General features: G+C 44.1%; 1 protein-coding gene across 7 annotated transcripts in view; it reads left to right on the top strand.

Annotated features, from left to right (window-relative positions):
- Positions 1-23374, top strand: part of CDC42BPA (CDC42 binding protein kinase alpha) — a 312667-nt gene that overhangs the window by 109543 nt on the left and 179750 nt on the right. For all 7 annotated transcript variants that reach the window (XM_074989868.1, XM_074989866.1, XM_074989861.1 and 4 more), the window contains exon 5: positions 11118-11266. In XM_074989868.1, the coding sequence (XP_074845969.1) occupies positions 11118-11266 (149 nt within the window). The remainder of the gene's footprint in view (positions 1-11117; positions 11267-23374) is intronic.

Genomic DNA, 23374 nt, shown 5'->3' on the forward strand with positions numbered 1-23374 from the left:
TCTTGGTTTTTGGCAGAGTATTCTGAACTGTCTTCTGCTGACTAGAGGGTTTAACAAAAACACAGAGGAGTACTGCATGATTTAGAAAAGCCACTTATAATTGCTGATGGAAGTATCTAAATATGTTTTTATTAATGTCTGAAATGTAATTGGAATGCCTTTTGGTTTTGTTCTCGGAAGTTTGGGTTGTATTACTTAGCTGTTTACAAAAATAGTGGTTTGGTACTCTTTTTATAGGAAAACAAATTATTTTATTTCACTTTGTGTTTGCCCATGTTCAGGACTTCGCTTTTGTGTATTTGATAGTAGTATCAAGGCCCAGGTTTTGTGTGTCCTGACTGAGTAACATGGACCAGTAAAAACTAAAACTGTGTTCTTACTGCTAGCAGTGTTACTAAGAAAACATTGTGTGTTCAGTTGCAGTCTACCAGAGCTAATTTTAATCTAGCCTTTTTCTTAATATGTTCTTTGAGCACAGAGCAGCTTCTGTTTTTTATTGATGGTCTGTTAGCATGTGCTAGTTCTTTGAGTGATTGCTCATGTCTGTTCCAAATTGGGTGTGCTCTGGTGCATGCCCAGTTGCTGGAAGCTTTTTGCCCAGACAGTAGCCACAGGGTCAGTGCAGCACCTGCTGGAGTGATGCCTGTATGGTAGCCAATATATGCCCCGCCCGACCTATCACCCGCTCAGTTCCTTCTCACCACGCTGTCGGTTGCTGGAGCTCTCTCTTCTTTCATAGTTCAGCTGGTAGCCATCACTTGTAAATTAGGTAGTAATTGTTGGTGTAAATAGTTGTGAATAGTTTAGGTAGTTGCTTTTCACTTGAAAATAGTTTTCACTCAGTTGTCAGTGAGCCAAGGCAGGACTTTAACCATTCTCGGCACTTCGGCGCCGGGGGTGCCTGGCCCCCCAGGTTTCAAAACCTGTTCAGAATGTAGCAAATGAGTGCCCAAGAGTGATCCACACAGGACTTGTTTGAGTTGCCTCGGAGAGGCACACCTTCATACATTGCTCCATCTGTAAGGCCTTCAAGCCTCAGACTCTAAAGGACAGAGTGCAATGTTTAAAAATCCTACTAATGGAAGCAGCCTTGCACCTAGACATTTCCCAGGCTGGAGGTCAGAGAGGCGCATTGTCAGTGCAGAGTGCCCTGGCATTGTTGGTGCCGTCAGAAAGCTCCCAATGTCGGGACCAGGGGTCAACACCTAGCACTACAAGGCAACATAGAAGTCAGTCCCTGGTGCCTCGCAAGAAGAAATAGGCATGAACAGGGCCAGTCCCTCAAAAGGGCCAGTGCTAAGAACCCTCCAAGGCGTCTGCCAGATCGCACTATGAGTTCGGTCATGAAGTGTGGGCATCGACGCCGGTGTGAGGCAGGAGCCTGTGCTTTCTGAGGCTGCCCTCAATACTGGAGGCATTCAGAGCAGTCCAGGGCCTGTTACAGAACATGGTGCCGGGACTGATGTCACGCTACGAGTCCTTATCTCCACTGGAGGGACCACCCCAGACATAGATACCAACACAGAGCACTGGGCAGGAGTCATCCTTTATGGCACCATCACAGTTTCTGGCACTGGACCAGCCCCCCATAGGGCAGGCCAACTATGGTGACCCTGTTTAATGTGCCTTATCAGATGGTGCAGGGGAGACAGGGGCCTGCACAAACCACAGGCCCCATGGCACCATCCTGGTTGTCAGTGTCAGAGTCTGACTCTTGTTACTCCAGCTTGGCCAGGAGTGGGAGCATGAGATCGTCTCGCTACAGCGGACGTCGGCACAGGAGTCGTCACCCTGCAGGTGAGCGTTGGCAGGTGTCCTCTCAAGGTGCACCCTAGTGGCCCTTTTGGACCCTGTGGGTGGTCCATGAAATGCCAGGGCAGGCCATGGCATTCCCTTCTAGGCTGCCCAGCACTCCCCAGCTGCCAAGGGTGGCACTGTTGGCATCGTTGGGGGTGCCTCAGCCGGAACGATCACAGGGGCTGACCGTACCAGAGGCCCCTTCAGTGAGCTCGGCACTGTCACAGACAGCACCGATTCAACTCTGGGCACCGCCCTTGCAGGCACCAGGATCTATGGTATCGTCGGTAACAGCACCAGTGGGCCCGGTGCCATCCCAGGTGCCAAGCTACTCCAACGTGCCCCTAATGCAGCCCATGCTTTATATGGGCGCTGTACCCCAGGCCCCGAGCACAGCACCACAGACTACGGTGCTGGGGACTCAATCCGAGGAATTGGACCCCCTCTTGCTGGTGGACATGGAAGGGGCAGGGGTATCATCCTCATTCTCGCTGGGTCCTCAGCATCCCCAGTTATGGAGGACAGTAGGGCATAACAGCAACTGCTACACAGGGTGGCCCAGGGCCTGGGTATACAAGCAGAGGAGGTCAGGGTTGAAACGGATACAGTGACAGACATCCTCTCAGCATCGGGGCCGACAAAGATGGCACTGCCCATTATTAAAACAATTGACAATACGGCAAAGACAGTGTGGCAGACCCCAGCCTCTGCTCTACCCACGGCCAGAAAGAATGAGCTCTGGTATTTTATTCCTGCCCAGGGCAATGAGCCCCTCTTTACCCGCCCTCCCTCTGACTCCCTTGTTGTTGATGCAGCAAATCATAGGGAGAGACAGAGGTTTCAAGGACCTTCCTCTCAAAACAGAGGGACCAAAAGCCTGGACTTGTATGGTAGAAAGGTTTATTTGATGGGAGGATTGCTAACCAGCAGGCTCTGGTTAGCAGGTACGCATACAACATGACCAGTTTCTTATCCCTTATTCTACCAGAGAGCAAGCCTGATTTTAATGTGGTGGTGGACTAGCATAAGCTCATCCAGGGCAGCGCTGCAGGTGGTGCTGGATGCAGCAGATGCCGCCACCGGGGTCATGGCCTCTGAGATAGCCATGTGTAGGGGAGCATGGTTACAAGTTTCGGGGCTCCCCTATGAGGTCCAACAGACTATCCAGGACCTTCCCTTCAAGGGGGCATCCCTGTTTTTGGAAAAGACTGACAAAAGGCTTCACAGCCTGAAAGACTTGAGGGCCACCTTACCCTTACTCGGCCTGCACAGCCCTGTGACCCAACGTTGATATTTCACTCCGAGGCCTTAGTTCAGACAACTCCCTCAACAACAGAGGGATACTAATAGGAGACGTCATGGCCAACAGACTCAGGGCCAGAGTCATCAAAAACCCCCACTGGGGCCTAAACAACAATTTTGATGGTGCGGTTGGGAATGATACACTGGTCACCCCCCACCAGTTCCAGTTCAGCTTTTATTTTCATTCCACCTATCCCCCTTTTACCATTCCTGGTGCAACATAACTTTGGACCAGTGGGTCCTGCGCATGATAGAAAGGGAATACTCTATCCAAATTTCTTCATACTCCCTGCCCCACCCTTCCTTCTGTCCCTCTTCAGGGACCTCGCTGATGAGATTCTGTTCAGGCAGGAGATAGTCCCTCCTTCAACTTCGGGCTATACAGGAGGTTCCTCATCAGTTTTGGGGACAGGGGCTTTATTTATTTTGGACCTACGAAACCTAAACAAATTCACAAAAAAGTTAAGGTTTCATATGATATCCCTGGACCTAATTATTCTTATGCTGGAACCGGGGAGCTGGTTTGCCACTGTCAACTTACAGGACACATAGGCTATGTCTACACTAGCCAAAAACTTCGAAATGGCCATTTGAATGGCCATTTCGAAGTTTACTAATGAAGCACTGAAATACATATTCAGCGCTTCATTAGCATGCGGGCGGCCGCGGCACTTCGAAATTGACGCGACTCACTGCTGTGCGGCTCGTCCAGACGGGGCTCCTTTTCGAAAGGACCCAACCTACTTTGAAGTCCACATATTCCTATGAGCAGATGGAAATAAGGGGACTTCGAAGTAGGCGGGGTCCTTTCGAAAAGGAGCCCCGTCGGGATGAGGCGCGTCAATTTCGAAGTGCTGCGGCCGCCCGCATGCTAATGAAGCGCTGAATATGTATTTCAGTGCTTCATTAGTAAACTTTGAAATGGCCATTTGAATAGCCATTTCGAAGTTTTTGGCTAGTGTAGACACGGCCATATTTTCACATAGCAATTTATCCGCCCCACAGGAGGTTCCTCCATTTTGTGGTGCAAAAGGACCATTATCAGTTCACAGTCCTCCTACTGTGTTGATCTTCCACCCTGAGAGTCTTCACCAAATGCATGGCAGTGGTGGCAGCCTCCCTACACAGGCAGAGGGTGCACCTCTTTCCCTACTGGGATGATTGGCTGGTCAGGGGTCACTCGCAGCACCACGTAGCACAGCATGTGCAGTGGATACGACAAGCATTCAACACTCTCCGCCTCATGGTAAAAGAGGTGAAGTCAGTGTTGACTCCCACCCAAGTAACGGAGTTTGTGGGGGCCCTACTAGATGCGGGGCAGGCCAGAGCCTTCCTGCCGCAAAGCAAGTTTCAGGCTATGGCATCGCATATCCACAAATTGATCAAGTTCCCCACCATGATGGCCAGAGACTGCCTCACATTGTTGGGTCATGTGGCGGCATGCACATTTGTAGTCCAGCGAGCCAGACTGCGAATGCGTCCTTTCCAACTGTGGCTGACTACAGTGTACTGACCTGTCAGGGACAATATAGCAATGTTGGTGACATCACTCCACGAGTGCCATTAACCCTACACTGTTGGCCGGACACTCGATTGGTCTGCATGGGAGTGCCCTTTAACCCCCCTTACAATCCTCCCTCTCTCTATTCACAGACGTCTCAGACTTAGGCTGGGGGGTGCATCTGGTAGAGTCTCAGACTCAGGCCTTGCGGAGCAAGGAGGAGGCCCAGCTCCACATAAATGTTCGAGAACTTAGAGCCATCAGGTTCACCTGCAAGGTGTTTCAGGACAGTTTAAAGGGTCAATGTGTTACTGTGAACACTGACAATACCACAGCAGTGTATTATATAAATAAACAAGGGGGCGCACGCTCCTCTCCCCAGTGTCATGAGGCCCTCGGGTTCTGGGAGTTTTGCACTGAACATTGAATTCTCCTGAAAGCACATTATCTACCACGGGCATACAGCTCCCTGGCGGACCATCTCAGCATGTCTTTCATGGACCCATGAGTGGTCACTACACCCAGATGTGCTATATTTAATTTTCCAGAAGTTGAGAGTGTCCCTGAGTAGATTTATTCGCCTCCCATCTCAATGCGAAGTGCCGGTCATTCTGCTCGTACCAGAATCAAAGCCCAGACTCCTGGGCAAATGCATTCAGCATTCACTGGTCAGGCCCTCTGCTTTATGCCTTCCCTCCAGTGCCGCTCATCCACCAGCCCCTACTCAAAATTCGGTCAGACCGGGCATCGATCATCTTAGTGGCATCTTAGTGTAAGCTTGGCAACACTGGTACTCCACCCTCTTGGAGCTGTCCATCTGCGACCCAATTGCACTCCCGTTACGTCCAGACCTGTTGACACAGGAGGAGGGAAGACTGCAGTATCCCAACCTTCAAGCACTACATCTTACCGCACGGAAGCTCCATGGCTGAAAGCAGTGGAGCTCTCGTGCTCAGGACCTGCGAAAGGCGTGCTGTTGAACAGCAGGAATCCTTCCACAAGGGCAACATATGTAGTCAAATGGAAAGGATTTTCTCTCTGGGCAGCCCAAAAGCATTATCCCTGGGACAGACTCTGATACTGGTTGTTCTGGGCTACTTGTTGTTGTTGAGTCAGGAAGGGTTATCACTATCCCCTATCAAGGTGCACTTTGCAGCTACCTCGGCCTTTCACCCTGGGCTGGGTCTATCATTGGTCTTCCCAGACTCTGTGTTAAAAATGTCTGTGAAGGGCATGGAAAGGGTCAGGCCGCAGGTGCGACCCCCTCTGCTGGTGTGGGACCTCAGTCTGGTATTGTTGAGAGTCATGGGAGCACCCTTTGAACTCCTTGCTTCCTGTTCCCTCCTATTTCTTAGTTACAAAGTAGCATTCTTGGTGGCCATTTCCTCAGCTACGAGGGTGTCGGAACTAAGGGCTCTGATGGTGGACCTGCTCTTTTCAGTGTTACACAAGGACAAGGTCTGGTTGAGGCCCTACCCGGAGTTCCTGCCAAAGGTGGTCTCCCCATTTCATGTTAACCAGGACATTTCCCTACCAGTCTTTTCCCTGAAACTTCATGACTCTGCTAGGGAGCAGAGTCTGCATAATTTAGATGTTCAGAGGGCACTGGCCTTCTATATGGACAGGACCAAACCCTTTAAGAAGTCTCAGCAGCTGTTTGTGGCAGTGGCAGACAGGATGAAGGGCCTCCCAGTCTCCTCTCAGCAGATGTCCTCCTGGATAGTGGCCTGCATTAAGGAATTCTGTAAGCTGGTGGGGATCCCCCCCTCCCCTGATCAGAGCTCCCTCTATCGGAGTTCAAGCTTCCTCAACAGCATATTTGGCCCAGGTCCCTATCCAGGATATCTGCCGGGCAGCCGCCTGGTCCTCCATACACACATTTATGGCCTATTATGCATTGATGCAGCACGCTGGAGATGACCCTGCAGTAGGCAGGCCTGTACTATATTCTGTCTGGGGCTCTGACATCCCCCTCCCCAGCATTAGCTTGTATTCACCCTACTTGGAATGCACATGATCACTCACTCAAAAAAGGAAAGAGAGTTACCTGTTTCATAACTCATGTTTTTTGAGATGTGTTACTCATGTCCATTCCAAAACCTTCCCGCCTTCCCCCCGTCAGAGTATCTGGAAAGAGGGAACTGAGGTGGGGGCGGGTTGGGTGGTACATATATTGGTTGCCATGCAGTGCCACTCCAGGGGGCGCCACACCAACCCTATGGCTACTGGCTAGGGCAAAAAGCTTCCAGCAACTGGGTGTGCACCAGCACATACCCAAATGTTCTGGGAGTAAAAGGTGTTTGCTGGATGAGTGGTGGACGGACACGAGACAAGCAGTGAGCGTAAAAGAGCTTTATTAATGATGATTTAATCAGTGTCATGAGGGGAATTAATGGGGATACCTAGAGCGCTCTAGCTGTCTACCCCAACGCAATGTCAGGTGACGGACAGAGGAAAGCCTGTATTTACGGGGTGGTTACCAAAGCGCAGATGGCGAGCAGAGCCCACATCAACATCCATCCAAAAAGGTCTGGATTTTCAGCAGGAGGGACAAGTGACTCGGGCTGGCCGATGGACTTGTCAAGACACAGACACACACCCCTCCGAGTTGGGAGGTGGGGGAGTTGACTTTTTATCGGGGTTTGGACATGGAAGCAACCCGCTGGGCCAATGCCTTGTGTCCCCTTTAGGAGTTGTCCTTTTTAGGATTTGCCCTTTCTAGGAGTTTTTAATGCTTGTTGATGTGGTGGTCTCGCTTCTGTGTATGTGACTAAGCCCTTAGCTGCCTCCACTCCCACATATGTGACTAATCCCTGTCAGTGCACGTTGGTATGTCGGGTTCTGATTGGGTAGCGAACCCCTGATTATGCACGGGGCGCATGCAAGCCGTGGCTAACAACACTGTCATGGTCATGCCACAAATGGATGTGCCCACACCAACTTGGAATGGACATGAGCAACACACCTTGAAGAACACCAGTTACGGAACAGGTAATTGTCTTTTCTGCAAATAGTGTTTCGTTTTGGGGAAAATGTCAGGAGACCTATCTGATTTTTCAGATTTTAAATATATACACAGAGCTTTTTTTTTTCCTGCCTTGTGTGTTTAAAAGAGATAAAATATATGTATGAAAAGTGTCCATAATAGAGAATTTAGGCAGATCTATGACCTGAATTTAATGCCTTTCTGCTAAATATGTATCTGTTGCTGGAGTTTTACAGCCTTAATTTGCATTTTTACTATTTTAACAGTTTATTTTTTTTAAATTTGATTAGCTTTTTAATTGTGGAAGCATTGTGATGCTGTGTGGTAGTGACTTGTGCAATACGGCAAATATATACTAATGAGTCTGCAAAGGGAGATGTTACCTCGTTTGTTGGCAGTGGTGTTTTCATTATATTGAAAAAAACTCCATCATCATCTTAATCAGCTCAGTTTTTCCTTACATATCTTTTATTGTTACAACTGTGAAAGTGTGAGTACAAAAAAAAAGTATGGAACACTTTAGTGAAGAAGATTCTGATATATAGTAAATATGCGCATCTGAGTAGGGGTTGTTATATCCTGGTTGCATCAGCATATTTTAGCCTAATCTAGATTTCTAAGGTATGGGTCTAGTGCTATCAAAAATTGAGGGCGTTTTAGCTGCTTGTTATCAGGTTACAGTATTTTTGAGATATTTGCTATACAGTTACTCAGAAACTGTGGCATAGTTTGAAATATAAACTGGTACAAATGTAAATGTTAAGCTTTAGTTTTATTTATTGTTCTATGTCTGTGTATAAGATAAATTCATGTTTCGGTTCAGCATTCGTTCAACTACATGTATGGAGTGAATTCCTTCTCCTCATTTTATTTACATTATTTTGCATAGTCACCTTTCAAAGACCGTAAAAAATTCTAGAGCAGATACCATGGCTTTGCTGAACTTGCAGAATAAATTAATAATAATATTTGGATCTCCTGTGTTCCCTTTTTTGCATTCTTCATGATGACTTGTGACTTCTTACATAAGTGGTATAAATGTGCACACTTGCTGATTTGATTCACTTGTCAGTTAAAGGCGATTCTTTTAGTAGTTTTAAAAAGACATTATTTGGAAGGTATATTTTTAAGTCCCTTTAGGATAATGTTTCCCTTTTCACCTAATCATAGTATGCAAAGTACTGACACTTGAAATTTTAATGTTAGAGAACTGACTTGAAATGAGAGAATGGGATTGCCACTGATCAAAGGATTCCTTGGGTAACTTGTGTATCCTCATTAGAATCTGTTTTAGTTTGTGTGGATTCTGTGTGAATTAGGCATCTTTTTTTGTTTTCACAAAGGTGTCTACAACAGGGGTAGGCAATAATTTTTGATGGGAAGGCAACTCCAAGAATTTGGAAAGTGGTCAAGGGCCACTTCTGTGACATTAATGAAGGAGGTGAGGGGTCTGGGTTGGAAGTTGGGTGCAGAAGGGACCTTGGGATTTGGGTGCACAGAGAGAAGAGTGTGAGTGTGCGTGTATGCGTACAGAGGTTTGGGTTGTGAGCTTGGACAGTAGCGGTTGTGACTTGGGGCAGGGATTGGGATGCAGGGTTTGGAAGGGGGTATAGAAGCCGAAGGAGGGCAGAGGGTTTGGGGTATGTGAGGTAGAGCTGGAGGGGGGTGAGGGCAGAGGATTATGGCTATGGAGGAGTGGGAGGAGAGAGGATCTGGGGTGTCAGAGGCAGGCTCTGGCTGGGAGACTTACCTGGATGGTTGACTCCCAGCCAGCAGCCCAGCTACTTTTTCAGGCAAGTTCTCTTCCTGCCCAGCACGAGCCATGTGCCAAAGACTGCTTCTACACGTCACCTCCTGTCGGAGGTGGCAGGATAATGAGGCAATTTGAAGCAGGCTAATGAGGCACTCATGTGCACGTTCAGCATCTCATTAGCATAACAGCCATGCAAATTTAGAAGTGCAGACTTCGAATTGCAGATTGACAGTGAAGATGGCGGCAGCTTGGAAATAAGCACCCCATTTTGACATTCCCTTACTGCAATCTGGTTTTGTGAGAGTAAGGGAATGTCAAAGTGGGTCGCTTATTTCCAAGCTGCCCCCATCTACAGTGTCAATCTGCAGTTTGAAGCCTGCACTTCAAAATCAGTGTGGCTGCCATTATGCTAATGAGGTGCTGAATATGCAAGTTAGCTTCTCATTAGGCTGCTTTGAATTGCCTCATTACCATGCCACCTCCAACAGCCAGGGATGTTTCAAATAGAAAGCTCCATTAGACAGAAACCAGCCAACAGAATTGTGAAGTCTCTCCTTCCATCTCCCACAGCTCACAGCTATTGAAAAACAACCACCACCCCCCAGCCCTACCCTTCTGCCAGCTACTTTTGTGAGCAGTATGCCTGCTTGAGCCTCCCTGCTATGTTTGCGGGCCAGATTCAGTAGCTTGGTGGGCCACATTTGGCCTGCAGACCATGTTTTGCTCAGTCCTGGTCTATCAGCTACAGTTAAGGTGCAACGTGTTAGAGCACTGCACTGTTTACATCCCAGTAGTCATCTCTGTGCTGCTGTGTTGGGAAGCCCTGGAAGGACTTTCTCAGTTACAGAAAATGAAGTGGTCATAATGAGGCTTAGCTTATTTGATTTGTTTCATATCATCTTGACCAAATATTAAACTCTGAAAATGCATTTAAATTTGCATAATAAAGGGAGTTATGAGCTCTTCAAAAATCTATGAACTTCCCATCCACGTGAATCATTTTATTTTTCGTTGGGAAGCATTTACTTAGCTTTAAATCAGTAAATTCAAAAACTGCTTTTCTCTGTTTTAAATTACAGAATTATTCCACTGTATGTGGATAATGTCCTGTGCTATGCAATGTCAACGCAATATGGAATTATAATGTACTATGAAACAGAAAAATCTGTTAGTCTTTCCCTGTCCCAAGACTAGTTTAAGTTAAGGCTTTTATTTTCTGAATGCAGTCATTTAAAGTAGGTGGGGAGGAAGAAATTGCATCAAACTACGGAAACTGCCATTTATACTTTTGGGAAACATGTAGTCCCTAAATAAGATCCCATGCTAGCTCAGTTTTTTCAGTGACATTTTTAATATTTCAAGACTTTTTTCATTCTGGCTTAAGGAAATTTTTAAAAGAGAAACTGAGAGATCTTACCTCCATGATCTTGTCTGTATGATTCTGGAATGCAGACACTCTCTCCATCTTTTTGTTTAATTTATTTGGACATAGGTTAACATGAAATCTTTCCAAAAAAGATTTGCTAAAAACAATTTTATGGTTTTCATTGTAACTAAGAATGACAAAGGTTATTTGAAAAGGTATATGAAGGCTATTTTTAAAAAAATATTTTGACTCCATTTTAAGAAAATATTATGAAGGGTATTTAAGTGGTGTATCAAGTATTATAATTTTCTACTGTCCTTGGCTATACTTGGATTTTATTGGTCTTTGAGTCATTGTGTAAACAGTTTTTTTCTTTGTCTCCCCCACTCCCCGGCCCCTCTGTTATTCGTAGTACTTGGTTATGGATTATTATGTTGGAGGAGATCTACTCACCCTGCTCAGCAAGTTTGAGGACAGGTTACCTGAAGATATGGCTCGTTTTTATTTGGCTGAAATGGTCATAGCAATTGACTCTGTCCATCAATTACACTATGTCCACAGGTAAGGAAATCCAGCACTGAAATGCAGAAATGACTTCAACTGCTTCTTATTGTCCTAACATAACCAAATTCACGTTGGAGTTAACGGTAGTTTTACTAGTCGGTAAGATTCGCAGTAGCAGTCAATTAGAGTGGAAGCAACTGACAAGTAATGACTGTAATGGTGGCCAGTGTATATGCTGCTTTATATTTTGGATGTCCAAATCTGTTTCAAAACTTGTTTGACATGCTTAATGGTATTTCCTGAAGATCCAGGAAGTTATACATGCATGGTCATTGGTGTGGTCTACATCAGTGTGCGTGTTTCTGTTTATTAAATATGTATGTTTTGCAAAATATGGCCGTGATCCTTCAAGGAGATTTGCTGACTTAAACACCAGGTTGGTGCTTAGGTCACATTGCAGGATCAGATCTTATGTTTGGAATGTGTCTCTTGAGCTACGTCTACACGTGAAGTCTACATCGAAGTAGCTTATTTCATTGTAGCGACATCGAAATAGGCTATTTCAATGAATAACGTCTACACGTCCTCCAGGGCTGGCAACGTCGACGTTCAACATCAACGTTGTGCAGCACCACATCGAAATAGGCGCTGCGAGGGAACGTCTACACGCCAAAGTAGCACACATCGAAATAAGGGTGCCAGGCACAGCTGCAGACAGGGTCACAGGGCGGACTCAACAGCAAGCCGCTCCCTTAAAGGGCCCCTCCCAGACACAGTTGCGCTAAACAACACAAGATCCACAGAGCCGACAACTGGTTGCAGACCCTGTGCATGCAGCATGGATCCCCAGCTGCAGCAGCAGCAGCCGGAAGCCTTGGGCTAAGGGCTGCTGCACACGGTGACCATAGAGCCCCACAGGGGCTGGAGAGAGAGCGTCTCTCAACCCCTCAGCTGATGGCCGCCATGGTGGACCCCGCTATTTCAATGTTGCGGGATGTGGATCGTCTACACGTGCCCTGCTTCGACGTTCAACTTCGAAGTAGGGCGCTATTCCCATCCCCTCATGGGGTTAGCGGCTTCGACGTCTCACCGCCTAACGTCGATGTTAACGTCGAAATAGCGCCCAACACGTGTAGCCGTGACGGGTGCTATTTCGAAGTTAGTGCCACTACATCGAAGTAGTGTGCACGTGTAGACACGGCTTTGATGAGTTTCTTCTGTGCCTAAATTATGATCAGCACAAAATTAAGTGTTGGATTTTTGTTTTGTTTTGTTTTGGATTTGGTAGCATAATTTCCAGCAATCTGCAGCTGATGGCATAGTAGTGATGATGATGTTTGTGCAAATAACTGAAAGCATTTAAACTGAATTCAAATGCAATGTCAAATATAGTGCATTAGTTTCATGTATAAAATTGGCTCATTCCTGCCATTGCTTTAACACAGTGATCATGGTAACTTCAGTGACAGCTTCATAATGGTGGCAGTGGCAGTTCTAGTATGGTGGTACGATACTGCCTAAAGAGGGTAGGATGCCCCACATGACTCCACGTTGAGCTAAGTTGGCTCCCATTGAAGTTGATGGTAAAACTCCCACTGGCTCCTGTTGGAGTAAACTACAGATAAGCCCTTCTGAAAATTCTACCCAAGTCTTCTTTTGAGCACAGGCAACACTGGTGATGGTTTGCCCATCCATACTGGTTTGAGTTCCTTCTCCAGAAGTGATCACACAGTTGCCACTGCACTCCATTTCAGCTTAGTATGAGTTTGGTATGAAGAAGTGACCTAATGACTGTTAGTTTGATTTGACGTTGCTCTTCACGAAAGGGTTCTAGCTTGGAGCACCTTGTGATTTTTACGTTGTTACACTCTGCTTTGTCTTGCTTAACCATTGATTTAGGCATCATTGGAATTGTGATTTGTCAGGTTCCTTACTTCTCATGTGAAATGTGTTTGGAGTTTTTGGTTCACCATTTTCAGAGGAGAAAAGATCTGGTTATTCAGTTAAGAGGCTGAATTTATGTAGAATGGAAATCTTCATGAAACTTACTAATGGAAAAGACCAATTAAAAGCATCTTATTTATGATCTTTGTGAATTCAAATGGTTTCAAGTGTTTGTCTTTGAGAAGTTATGTGTCCTTAAATCATTTTGTCCCGATCCAAGGGTCAGTGAAGTTGGTGAAAACACTGCCATAGACTGCAGTGAGCTTTGGATCAGGCTTTTACAAGTAACTTTTATGTGAATTATTGAAGCTGCTGACTATTTTGATGGCCGTGAAAGTGTTATGTTAGCTAGGCTGCTGGAATTTTTATCATGTCAGCCTGTAGAGTAGATAAAATTCTCAGAAAAATAATTTTAAACGGTGCTTTTTTTGTTTTTTAAAAAAAAAAAAGTCGGTACTCGGCTGGCTTCATGCCCTGTGTCGTCCCCCGGGTTGCCGAGGTGCCGGTACTCAGTACCCTCACAAAAAAAAGCACTGATTTCAATACTTTTCTTTCAGAAGACCATCTTATAATTCTTGTATTGGTGGTACACAATATACAGCGTGAATGACATTTCCATCTTCAAATCATTTGTCACTAATGTGCAATGGATTTGTATGTGAACTTGTGATACATGATTAAATGGCATCCTGCTGGAGTTTTACATCAACAGAACTGCTAGATTTGAAGATGAAAGTTTGTAGGAGTTAGCATATGGCCATATTAACTTACCCATACGTATTTTAAAATATACTTCCAATCATTCTGTATTATTATTTGCAGCTTTGCCACTGAGCTGCATGTACCATATCTATAAATCATCTCTTTAAGGTCAGTCCAAAAAAGACACTCTTTATAATTCAAATAGCAGTAACACAAAGTATATTTATACAGAAAAAAAGCTTTCTTGCAAAGATGAAAAATGCAGTTGAGTAAGTGTTAACTGATCAGCCTTTGAAATGTGATCCATTTCCCTATTACTTCAATGAGATGTTTGCAGCTGTTACAGCATAAAAAAGAAAAACATTTACAGTGTCAGCCTTGCTCTTCCTGAATGAATAACTATGGTGGTTTCCACCATTTAGGAGAAAAAAGCAGTCATGTAGCACTTTAAAGACTAACAAAATAATTTATTAGGTGATGAGCTTTCGTGGGACAGACTCACTTCTTCAGCTCTACAGCTTTACCAGAACAGACTCAATATATAAAGCAAAGAAGTCCAAAAATTGTTAGCGAGGTTGGTGTAGGATGCGAGAAGATTTTGTAACGGTCTCATGAGAGCAGTCCAACCCCTTTGTGAACCCTCAGAGGAATCCTATGACAACACCTGCAAAACAAAGCATGCTTGCCAACACTTCAAGGCTACGCTGGCAGCAGGCCACAAGAGATAGTGATAAGGAATGCATAGGCAATTTTAGGCAATCTTATGTTAATGAGTTGAGCTTTATCAGCTAGCGTTAGGAGGCCTGTTACAGAGCCTCTCACCCGAGCGAAGCTCCGACGCGTCGGGTTTTCCCCCACTGGTGACTGTGGTGTCTCCGGGGCTCCCGTCGTGGGTGTCACACACTTTCAATAAACCAAATATAGCACTCGCCTTCTGGGTGCAGCCTCGTTTCTGGGAAACCCGAGCCTGGTTGGTTACAGTTGGCAAACCAGTTATCTATCAGGAATCTGATTTGCCAACCTTGCCAACAGTTTTGGACTTCTTTGCTCTATATATTGAGCCTGTTCTGAAGAAGTGGGTCTGTCCCACGAAAGCTCAACACCTAATAGACTATTTTGTTCGTCTTTAAAGTGCTACATGACTGCTTTTCTGTTTTGATAGAATACAGGCTAACGTAGCTATCTCTTTGTTACCTGTTAGGAGCATGTTGTAGGTGGGGGAAAAGGCAAAAGAGAACGAATATTAATACACAATGATAATGTAATATCTGCAGTGGCAGTACTTTCTTGTGGATGGGCTTCCTGGCTAGGTGACAACGTCTGCTCCACTGAGCAGAGGATCCCCTGCTTGTAGCAGTGATGAGCTGCTGGAACTGATCAGTATTAGGAAAGAGGGGCCTGTGCAGGAACTTAGGCTATGTCTACACTGGAGGGTTTTTTTTTTTTTGACAATCTAATATCTTATCTAAGTAATGTTGGAAAATTGCATTCACACAGCCACAGCACTGAGAAAGGGAGTGTTCTCATTTACAGCCACAGTTCACAGGGACAGCACTGAAAAAGGAGGCTTAAGATGAGCTGATAATAACTGTGCTTTGTTCACGTATATTCCTTTTTGACCTTGAAAGTGTGTGTGTGTTTGTGTGGACATGGGGATGGGAGTTGGCAATAGTCATTTGCAGAACTGGAGTAATGGTATTGAAGGAAAAGCCCTCTTATCTCGAATCATCCTGGTTGGCTGTGCAAACTGTTCTTTTTATTTTTATTTTTATTTTTGTTTTTTGTTTGAAAAAAGGGGTCCTTACGATCCTCCCAAGGGTAGATAAGCCCTTAGGATGCCCCATGATCACCCTGGCCTCACCCCCCCCCACTTCTTCCCATGAGAACTATTGTCAAATAGACAAGAGCTGCACTGCAGAATAGCTGCTCTAAGGGCGCTGATGGCATGCGTGATGGAAGTGATGCAGTGTAACCACACATTGGCTATATTTACACTAGCTCTCACCTTCGAAGGGAGCATGATAAGTAGGGAGTCGGGAGATTACTAATGAAGTGCTGCCGTGCCTATGCAGCACTTCATTAAATTAATTCTCCCCCGCTGGTACTTCAAAGTACCCAGGCTACTTCAGAGTCCCTTTAATCCAAACTTTTGAGGAGTAAAGGCACTTCGGAGTACCTGCGGGGTAGCTGTGGCTACATGCAAGCTGGCACTTTGAAGTTGCTGCGGGGGAGAATTAGTTTAATGAAACGCTGCATATGTAGCACAGCACTTCGTTAATAATCTCCCGACACCTTACTTACCATCCTCCCTTTGAAGTTGGGAGCTAGTGCAGACACAGCCTTTGATATGTGTGGAAGTAATCAAGTACAAAACCCAGCTCTTTTCTTTTACTGGTTCACTATCAGTGGTGAAACTAACAGTGGAAAAACTCTGCGTGTATGGACATAGCCTTAGTCTTGAGTTAGGTAGTCAGTCTTCATTACTGTGGTATGGATGACATAATGACATAAACACATGGAATTCCTGTCTTTTTTTCTGGGAGATTTTAGACTAGTTCATTGCTTCAATGTTGACCCATGGATTACAGGGTGATGTCAGTTATTTAAATTGACACAACACAGTAATAGGTGAGGGGTGACCATCTGTCCTGCTTTGGGCAGGACAGCCCTGTGTTTTGGGTGCCAAGAAAGCATCCCATTTTATTTTAACAAAGAGATTAACAGCCCCATAATTGTGTGCCTGCTGGGAGCCAGGAGTGCTTGAGTGCGGCTGCTGCCCATTTCCCAGATACCCGCAGTTTGGGGAATTGCACCGGCACAGTTTCCATCTGACTCCCCACAGCTCAGGGGAGCCAGGAGCCAGACCAGCATGTCTGCGCCTAGCTTCTAGCTCCTCACCGCTCAACGGGAGCCAGGAAACTGATTGTGGTGGCTGCGCCTGACTCGTAGCTCAATGCCTGGTGTAGCTGTGCCTGGGTCCCAGCTCCCCCCTGCTTGTGGGAGCCAGGAAACTGGTGAGGCTGCACCTGGGTTCTGGCTCCCTGCTTCTTGTCAGAGCTGGGAGCTGGGAACCAGACTGACAGCTGCACCTGGCTTCTGACTCCTCACCACTTGTGGGAGCCAGGAGCCATGAACCAGACCGGCACTGCTGCGACTGGCTCCTGGCTCCCTGTGGCATACCTCCCGCAATCAGGGAGCACCCCACCCCCCACAGGGCAGCCACTGCTTGACTGAGGGTGACCATCTGTCCCATTTTTGCCAGGACACCACTTCCCCAAGTGTCCCTTATTTAGCCTACGAGAATATGGTCACCCTAAATATATATCAGAGATTTTGAGTATAGATGTTACTTTTGATTATGCTCTTTTCCTGAGTTGAAAGACTGCTGTGTACAGTTAGACACAGGGCCGTGCTGTAATCGAATTTCTTATATATTCTGTGAACCATGCTCTGAATCTGCAGGAGAATAGTGATACAAATGAGCATCCTGAGAGCAAAGGATATAAATCTCTGCCTTCTCTTGTGCTTGGCGCATGACAGCAGCCTCTTGAAACGAATAATATTAAACAATTTGTGAGTGATTGTATTTTGCATTTTAAAAAAAGAACAGTTGGCTTGATACTGTCTTAAAGACAAAGTAAAAATATTTGTTAATATTGCATGGTAATATTAATTGTTAATATTTTGTTTTTATTTCTGCTTTTCTCTTCTGATGTATTTTTTGAGAATTTATTATAGTCACATAATCTGAGACTACATTGCAAAATCAAAAGAGTCCTATTATAATCCAAGCACTGGCAAAGGTTAAAACCATAATTTAAGTGTATCTTCTTGAATTCATTTCTGTGCTAATTTATGGGTGCTTACTGGGTGGCCTGCAGAAGCCTTTTACTGTATATTGAATAGATAGAGGCACACATGCTAAAACATAAAGTTACTAGACACTTCCATAATAGCAATAACAATTAATTTTATTTCTAGAGCTTTTCTTCCGTCTGCACTCAAGCTGTTTTGAACAATTCATATTAGAACAATACAGCATGTGGAAATGTGTTTAAACTTTTTCTCTACTAACTTGCCAAGAAGTTAGTTTCTATTTAAGAGAAATGTTCTTCACTGTAGGTGGTTAAAGTTCCCTTTCAAGAATAGCTATTATCCCTATGTCCCAATTCAGCACTCGAATTATGCATATCTGTTCTATTGACTCCTCTGAGAGCTTTTTGAATGGACCCAATGGAACTTCATTGAGGAATTTGACATTTTAAATGTGAGTTTTTGAACAATAAATCCTTTCATTTATTTAATTGTAAAACCACAATACTGGTTCCAAGGATAAATGAGAAAATTCTTTTAAGCTGATATTTGTCTAATAGCAAAACAAGATAATTCCAAAGCAACTGTGTTGCTTAGTGATGAGAAAAGAGAAGACTAATTCGGAGTTGAGTTTTCAGATCTTCTGATGACTTGTAATTTGACCATGAGTGAGTAACTTAAAACTCTGTCAATAAGCAACTTTTCTGAGAAGTAAACATAACACTGAATAATAGTGTAAAAGAGAGTTGACAACAAATTAGTTAATATTTATGAAATATTTTAAATCCTGGAAGGGCTACACTACGTAAACATTACTGACAACTAAGTTATTCTTTAGTGAGAAATAATAACATAGATTTATAAAATGTCTGTACTTCCATCATTTTAAGTGGGTTAAACAGAAATTCAACATGTTGTTATTCCTCCTAAGAACCAAATTGTGTCTTCAGGTGCCTCAATATGACCATGATGGAGATAATTAAAATTGCTTATGCATGCAAACCCCAAATTTGGGCCCAAGACTGGACATTTTTGTGTTGTTTGGGCCCACATTTTTAGTACAAATTTCAAAAGTAACTAAAGCTATATCTTAGGAATGTTTTCTGTGTCACCAACCCTCTTGTATATAATCTTTATCTCTGTGAGATTTAGCTAGACAAGCCACATACAAATAGATGACTGTTATTGCCGCAAGTGCATCTTTGAAAAAAATTGCCTGCTCTGTTTTGTAGGCTCTTGACATATTAAATCAACGTTGTTTTTCCTAAAATATGGCCTGATGGCTGTCACTTTGAATTTCCTTTTGCATTTTTTTAGATCAGCTAAATCCTGAAGACTCAATTAAAGTTCAGTCCATTATGAAGCTGTGTCCTCAAAGTCCATCAATTTTCTGTTGATCTGTCTAAATATAATCTTCATGACACCTGCCTGGAGTTTGATTTGTGCTTGCTTCAAAACAATGTCTGAGAAGATCTCTGTCTTACAAAAGTGATTTCCTTCCTGCTCCGCTGCTATAGGGAAGCATTACAATGCGGTTAATTTTCAAGGGTTCAGTTAAGTTTCAACTTCTGAAAGGTGCTGAGGGTCCTCAACTTTTAATGACTCCAAAGAAAATTGACAACAAGGTAGACCTACTGAAATCAAAACTTTTATTATTTTTCCTATGTTATATTTAAAAACTGTGTTAGAGCATAATTCTCTAGCTAGCCACTTCATGCAAAAATCTGGAATATTTCATATAAAACAGGGGGTTTGATTCTGCGAGGAATGGTCTACCTCTCCATGACTTCAGAGACAGCTCAGAGCAGTCACAACCTTGCAGGCTTGAACTCACATTTTAATCCTTTTTTTGGCAAAGCAATATCAGAAGATCTTACATCTCTCTTTTATTTTACTTTAACACATGAACTGTGCTGTACTTATTGGTGTACAGCACTACAGGCAGTTAGCTCATATGAGATACTGACTGACTTTTAATAAAGCAGATGTCACAAAAGGAAATAGAAATGATTTTATTACAACCTTAGAGGTACAGGCAGAGTATATTGTTTCTATATATGAACTTTGCTTCTTTAGACAAGAAGTTCTTGTGGTAGTCCTTTTCCTTGTGACTCCCTAATAGAGGCCTTGTACACTTATTAAACCTCTGATACTAATTAATGTTATTGGTTTTGTTATGTTACGTTATTGCAGAATGTAGTTAATTTTGAGTGTGAGAATAATGTCCCTATGCTTAGGGGAAATTCTGACACCTTAATAGAAGAAAGAATCTTGTGCATGGTTACATTATATGTACACTTCTCCAATGCTACCTTGTTCAAGTGAGGATCGCTGTCTATTTTCCACCAGAGGTACACGTGCGTACCATTACCTGAGACTTGGAGTTTTATTGTCTGGGTCCATTGATGCACATCTAAACCTTTCTTTTTCTTTGGGTCTAAAGCAGGGCAACAGGGAACATGTCTCTAGCTCTCTTCTGCCGCCAGCAGTCTGAGATGGAACTTCTCCAGCATCTGCAGCTTTAGCTTGCATTCTTTGTTTTGTTAGTGTAGATATCTGTAAATGATGTTAGCCTGGTTAAAAATGTGATTTTAGTATAGGGTTCTTTTAGTGAATTTTCAGGAGCTTAGATACCACCCATCTCCCTGCACCTAGTATGTCCAGGACCCCAAGATTATAGGTCTGTGTGGTCTGCCCACAGTCCTTTTTCAGTTACTCATGGCCACTAGTCTTTGTTGCCTCAAGGAAGCTCGTGTCACCTCCAAGCATAATATCTAATGTTCCTTTCCTTACTGAATGAATCAGTCCTATGAGTTCAGGCTTCAGGCTTTCTTGGTGGATCATCCTAGGAGACCACAGTTGGATCCTGGCCTATCAGAACTCATGTACCTCAGGCAGCAGAACCATGAATCGCCCCTTCAGCCATGTTGGCTCTGACCTTAGATAGCAGAGTTTGAGGATTTTAGCAGTAAGCAAGGCAGACCTGAGGAGGATTAAAAGTAAGCTTTTTCACAGGGACGAACATGAGAAGCCCTCTGTAAGGTCTCGTCTAATGGGAGCACTATTTCTCTGACCCATTCTAAGTTGGTGAGACACTATGCCATGTTATGGATTGTGTCAGGAGCACCAAAGGAACATGGTAGTGATTCCTCAGCGCTAGGATCCAAAAGTGCCTCAAAACTGTCATCCACTGAAGTGGCAAGACTGTTCTCTGTACTGACAAAGCAAAGGAGTGGGTGGAAGCCAATATTAGGCTTTGGGAACATTCAACTCCCAATTGCATGGTATTCCAGATTGTCACAAAGTAACTATAAACATAAGAATATCCACATACTGGTGTGTGCCCACATAAATTGGACATTTTTCTTTGTGATCAATAACAAATTCTCACATCCTTATCAAGAAAATATTTTTGTGAGATTATTAAACATCTGCCTCCTTTTTGGTTAATGTCACAGAAATACACATAAATATGGGATGAGCTCTCACATTCTAGCTATTCATAAGTTTTTTCCTATTCTTGCAGCTGAAAAGATTAAATATGTAAATGGTAAACATATGTAACTCCTGCATAGTTTGAACAAACACACCACCCACAACTCTGCTCAATCTTATTTTATTTCTGGACTCCTGAAAGTTGTTCCTATATTTTGTCTGGAATGGAATGTATTTTGACATTTTTAAAAGCAGAAGTAAACCAGCTCTTTTTTTTTTTAACTTCAGCTTCTGTTCTGACATTTAATTTTTAGCTTGGCTGTATGAGAGAACTCTTAATATGGAACAGTTGAATTGTCTTTCAGAAAGGATGGTAGTTCTGCGGAGACCTGATGTAAGACTAAATCTGCTAAAATAATGAAAGCATTATATCTTCTCCAATCCTGATTGCTCCTGCCATACTTTTAGTAGGAATATCCCGTTTTGTCCTCAGTAAAAATTCTCCTGTGGCCATTATTGAACTATTTCCTTTCAGCCAGCAGAAAGGTTAAGATTTAAGATCATTCACAAGATGCTCTTCATTGTTCAGCTATAAACTTTGATGCCACTATATCCATTTTTGATGTGCTGAGTCAGGAGTTTGCTGTCTTCTGGTGTGTCCTGTATTTCTTGATCATTAATTTGCTTAACTGGAAAATTTTGGAGTGGAGAGCGCATCTAAAAAGTTAGCAGCATTGAATGGTGTGTGAGAGTCAAGTCAACACAAGTGTGAGCCAAATGTGCTGGCTTTTGGTAAAGTAAACCATAATTGTGGCTTTAAATGAACACAACTGCAAATTTTAAGTATATTTACCAGACTCTGCAACAGATATAATGTCCAAAACACATGAGAAGATATACTTACCAAGACTGCTGAGAGTGAAGGAAACAGAGCTCCAAAAATAATATATGTTATTTTGGTAGTCTAGAGAAACTGTATTGCCTGGAATTGTTGTACAATTTAATTTTACATTGATTAGTACAGTAAACCCCTGATACGCACATTTTCAACTTGTGTTTAACTTGCATTAACCTGAGTAGAGCACAAGCTAAAATCATGGGGTTCCCAAGGGCTGGGGGCTGGGGAGTGCAACTGTTCTGCCAGCTCTCTGCTCCAGCCCCCAGCTCCCCAGCTGGGGGAAGCCAAGGGAGGGACAGCCATGCTGCTGCAGCTTCTCCCCAGCTTTCCCTAGCTGGGGTAAGCCAGGTGGGCAGCCCTGGTGATGCAGTTTATCCCCAGCTGGGAGAACCCACAATGCCATGGCTATCTACCTGCCTGGCTTCTACCATCTGGGGGAAGCCAGGGGACAAACCGACAAGGCAGCTCGACTTCTCCCTGGCTTCCCCCAGCTGGGAGAAACTGCACCACTGTGGCTGTCTGCCCGCCTATCATCCCCCAGTTGGGGGAAGCTGGGAAGAAGCCATGCCTGGCTCCCAGAGTGGTGGGGAGCCAGGAAATTGACCAACACTGGTGCACTGGTCAGTTTCCCAGCTCTCGCAAGCCCAGGGGAGCTGGGAGCCAGGCTGCCGCCTGGTTCCCAGCTCCCCCCGACTTGCACAAAATTTGAGTTACTCGAGGGTGCATAGGAACGCAATCCTTGCATAACTCTGGGGGCTACTGTATAGAAGTGGTATTTATTTTAGTGATCATTTTTAAAGCTGGTGCTCTCCTATGTAGGTTATGCCTTTAAGGTAAACAAACGTTGTAAGTCTGAGCTCTTCAGTTTCTTGCCCATTCGTCCTCTATTGCTGCCAAGATTTCCTGAGGAGTGTGGGATGGGTGTGGAAATAGTCTGATAGACTCAAGGCTATTGATTGTCCAGCACCTTCTGTGCCAGAGCAAATCAATTCTCATCCAGACATCAATGGATTTCTTAAAATGTCATCTTTACTTGTTCAGCATTCAGACATCTGTTATGAAGCCTTCATCTAGTTGAATGCTCTTACTACACACCCATTTAAACCATTATTTTCTGTGTTGCTCAGGGTTGCATTTCTAGTGGCTGAATTTTTGGCCAGAAGAAACCGAGACCTGGAGGCCCTAGTCACAGAATCATAATATTGTTTATTCCACACTGATACGTGGTAGTTGAGAGATCTGTTTTTTAACAACAAGGCCTTTTACAAGTAACAAGAGTCCAGATCCACTGACAGCTAGAGAAGTTCAACCTGATGTGAGAATTCTTATATTAGCAAGACACTGAAACTCAGTCTTCGTAATCCATATATCAT

Source organism: Carettochelys insculpta, chromosome 3 (assembly GCF_033958435.1).
Source record: "Carettochelys insculpta isolate YL-2023 chromosome 3, ASM3395843v1, whole genome shotgun sequence".
In the NCBI taxonomy this organism is placed as follows: Eukaryota; Metazoa; Chordata; order Testudines; family Carettochelyidae; genus Carettochelys; species Carettochelys insculpta.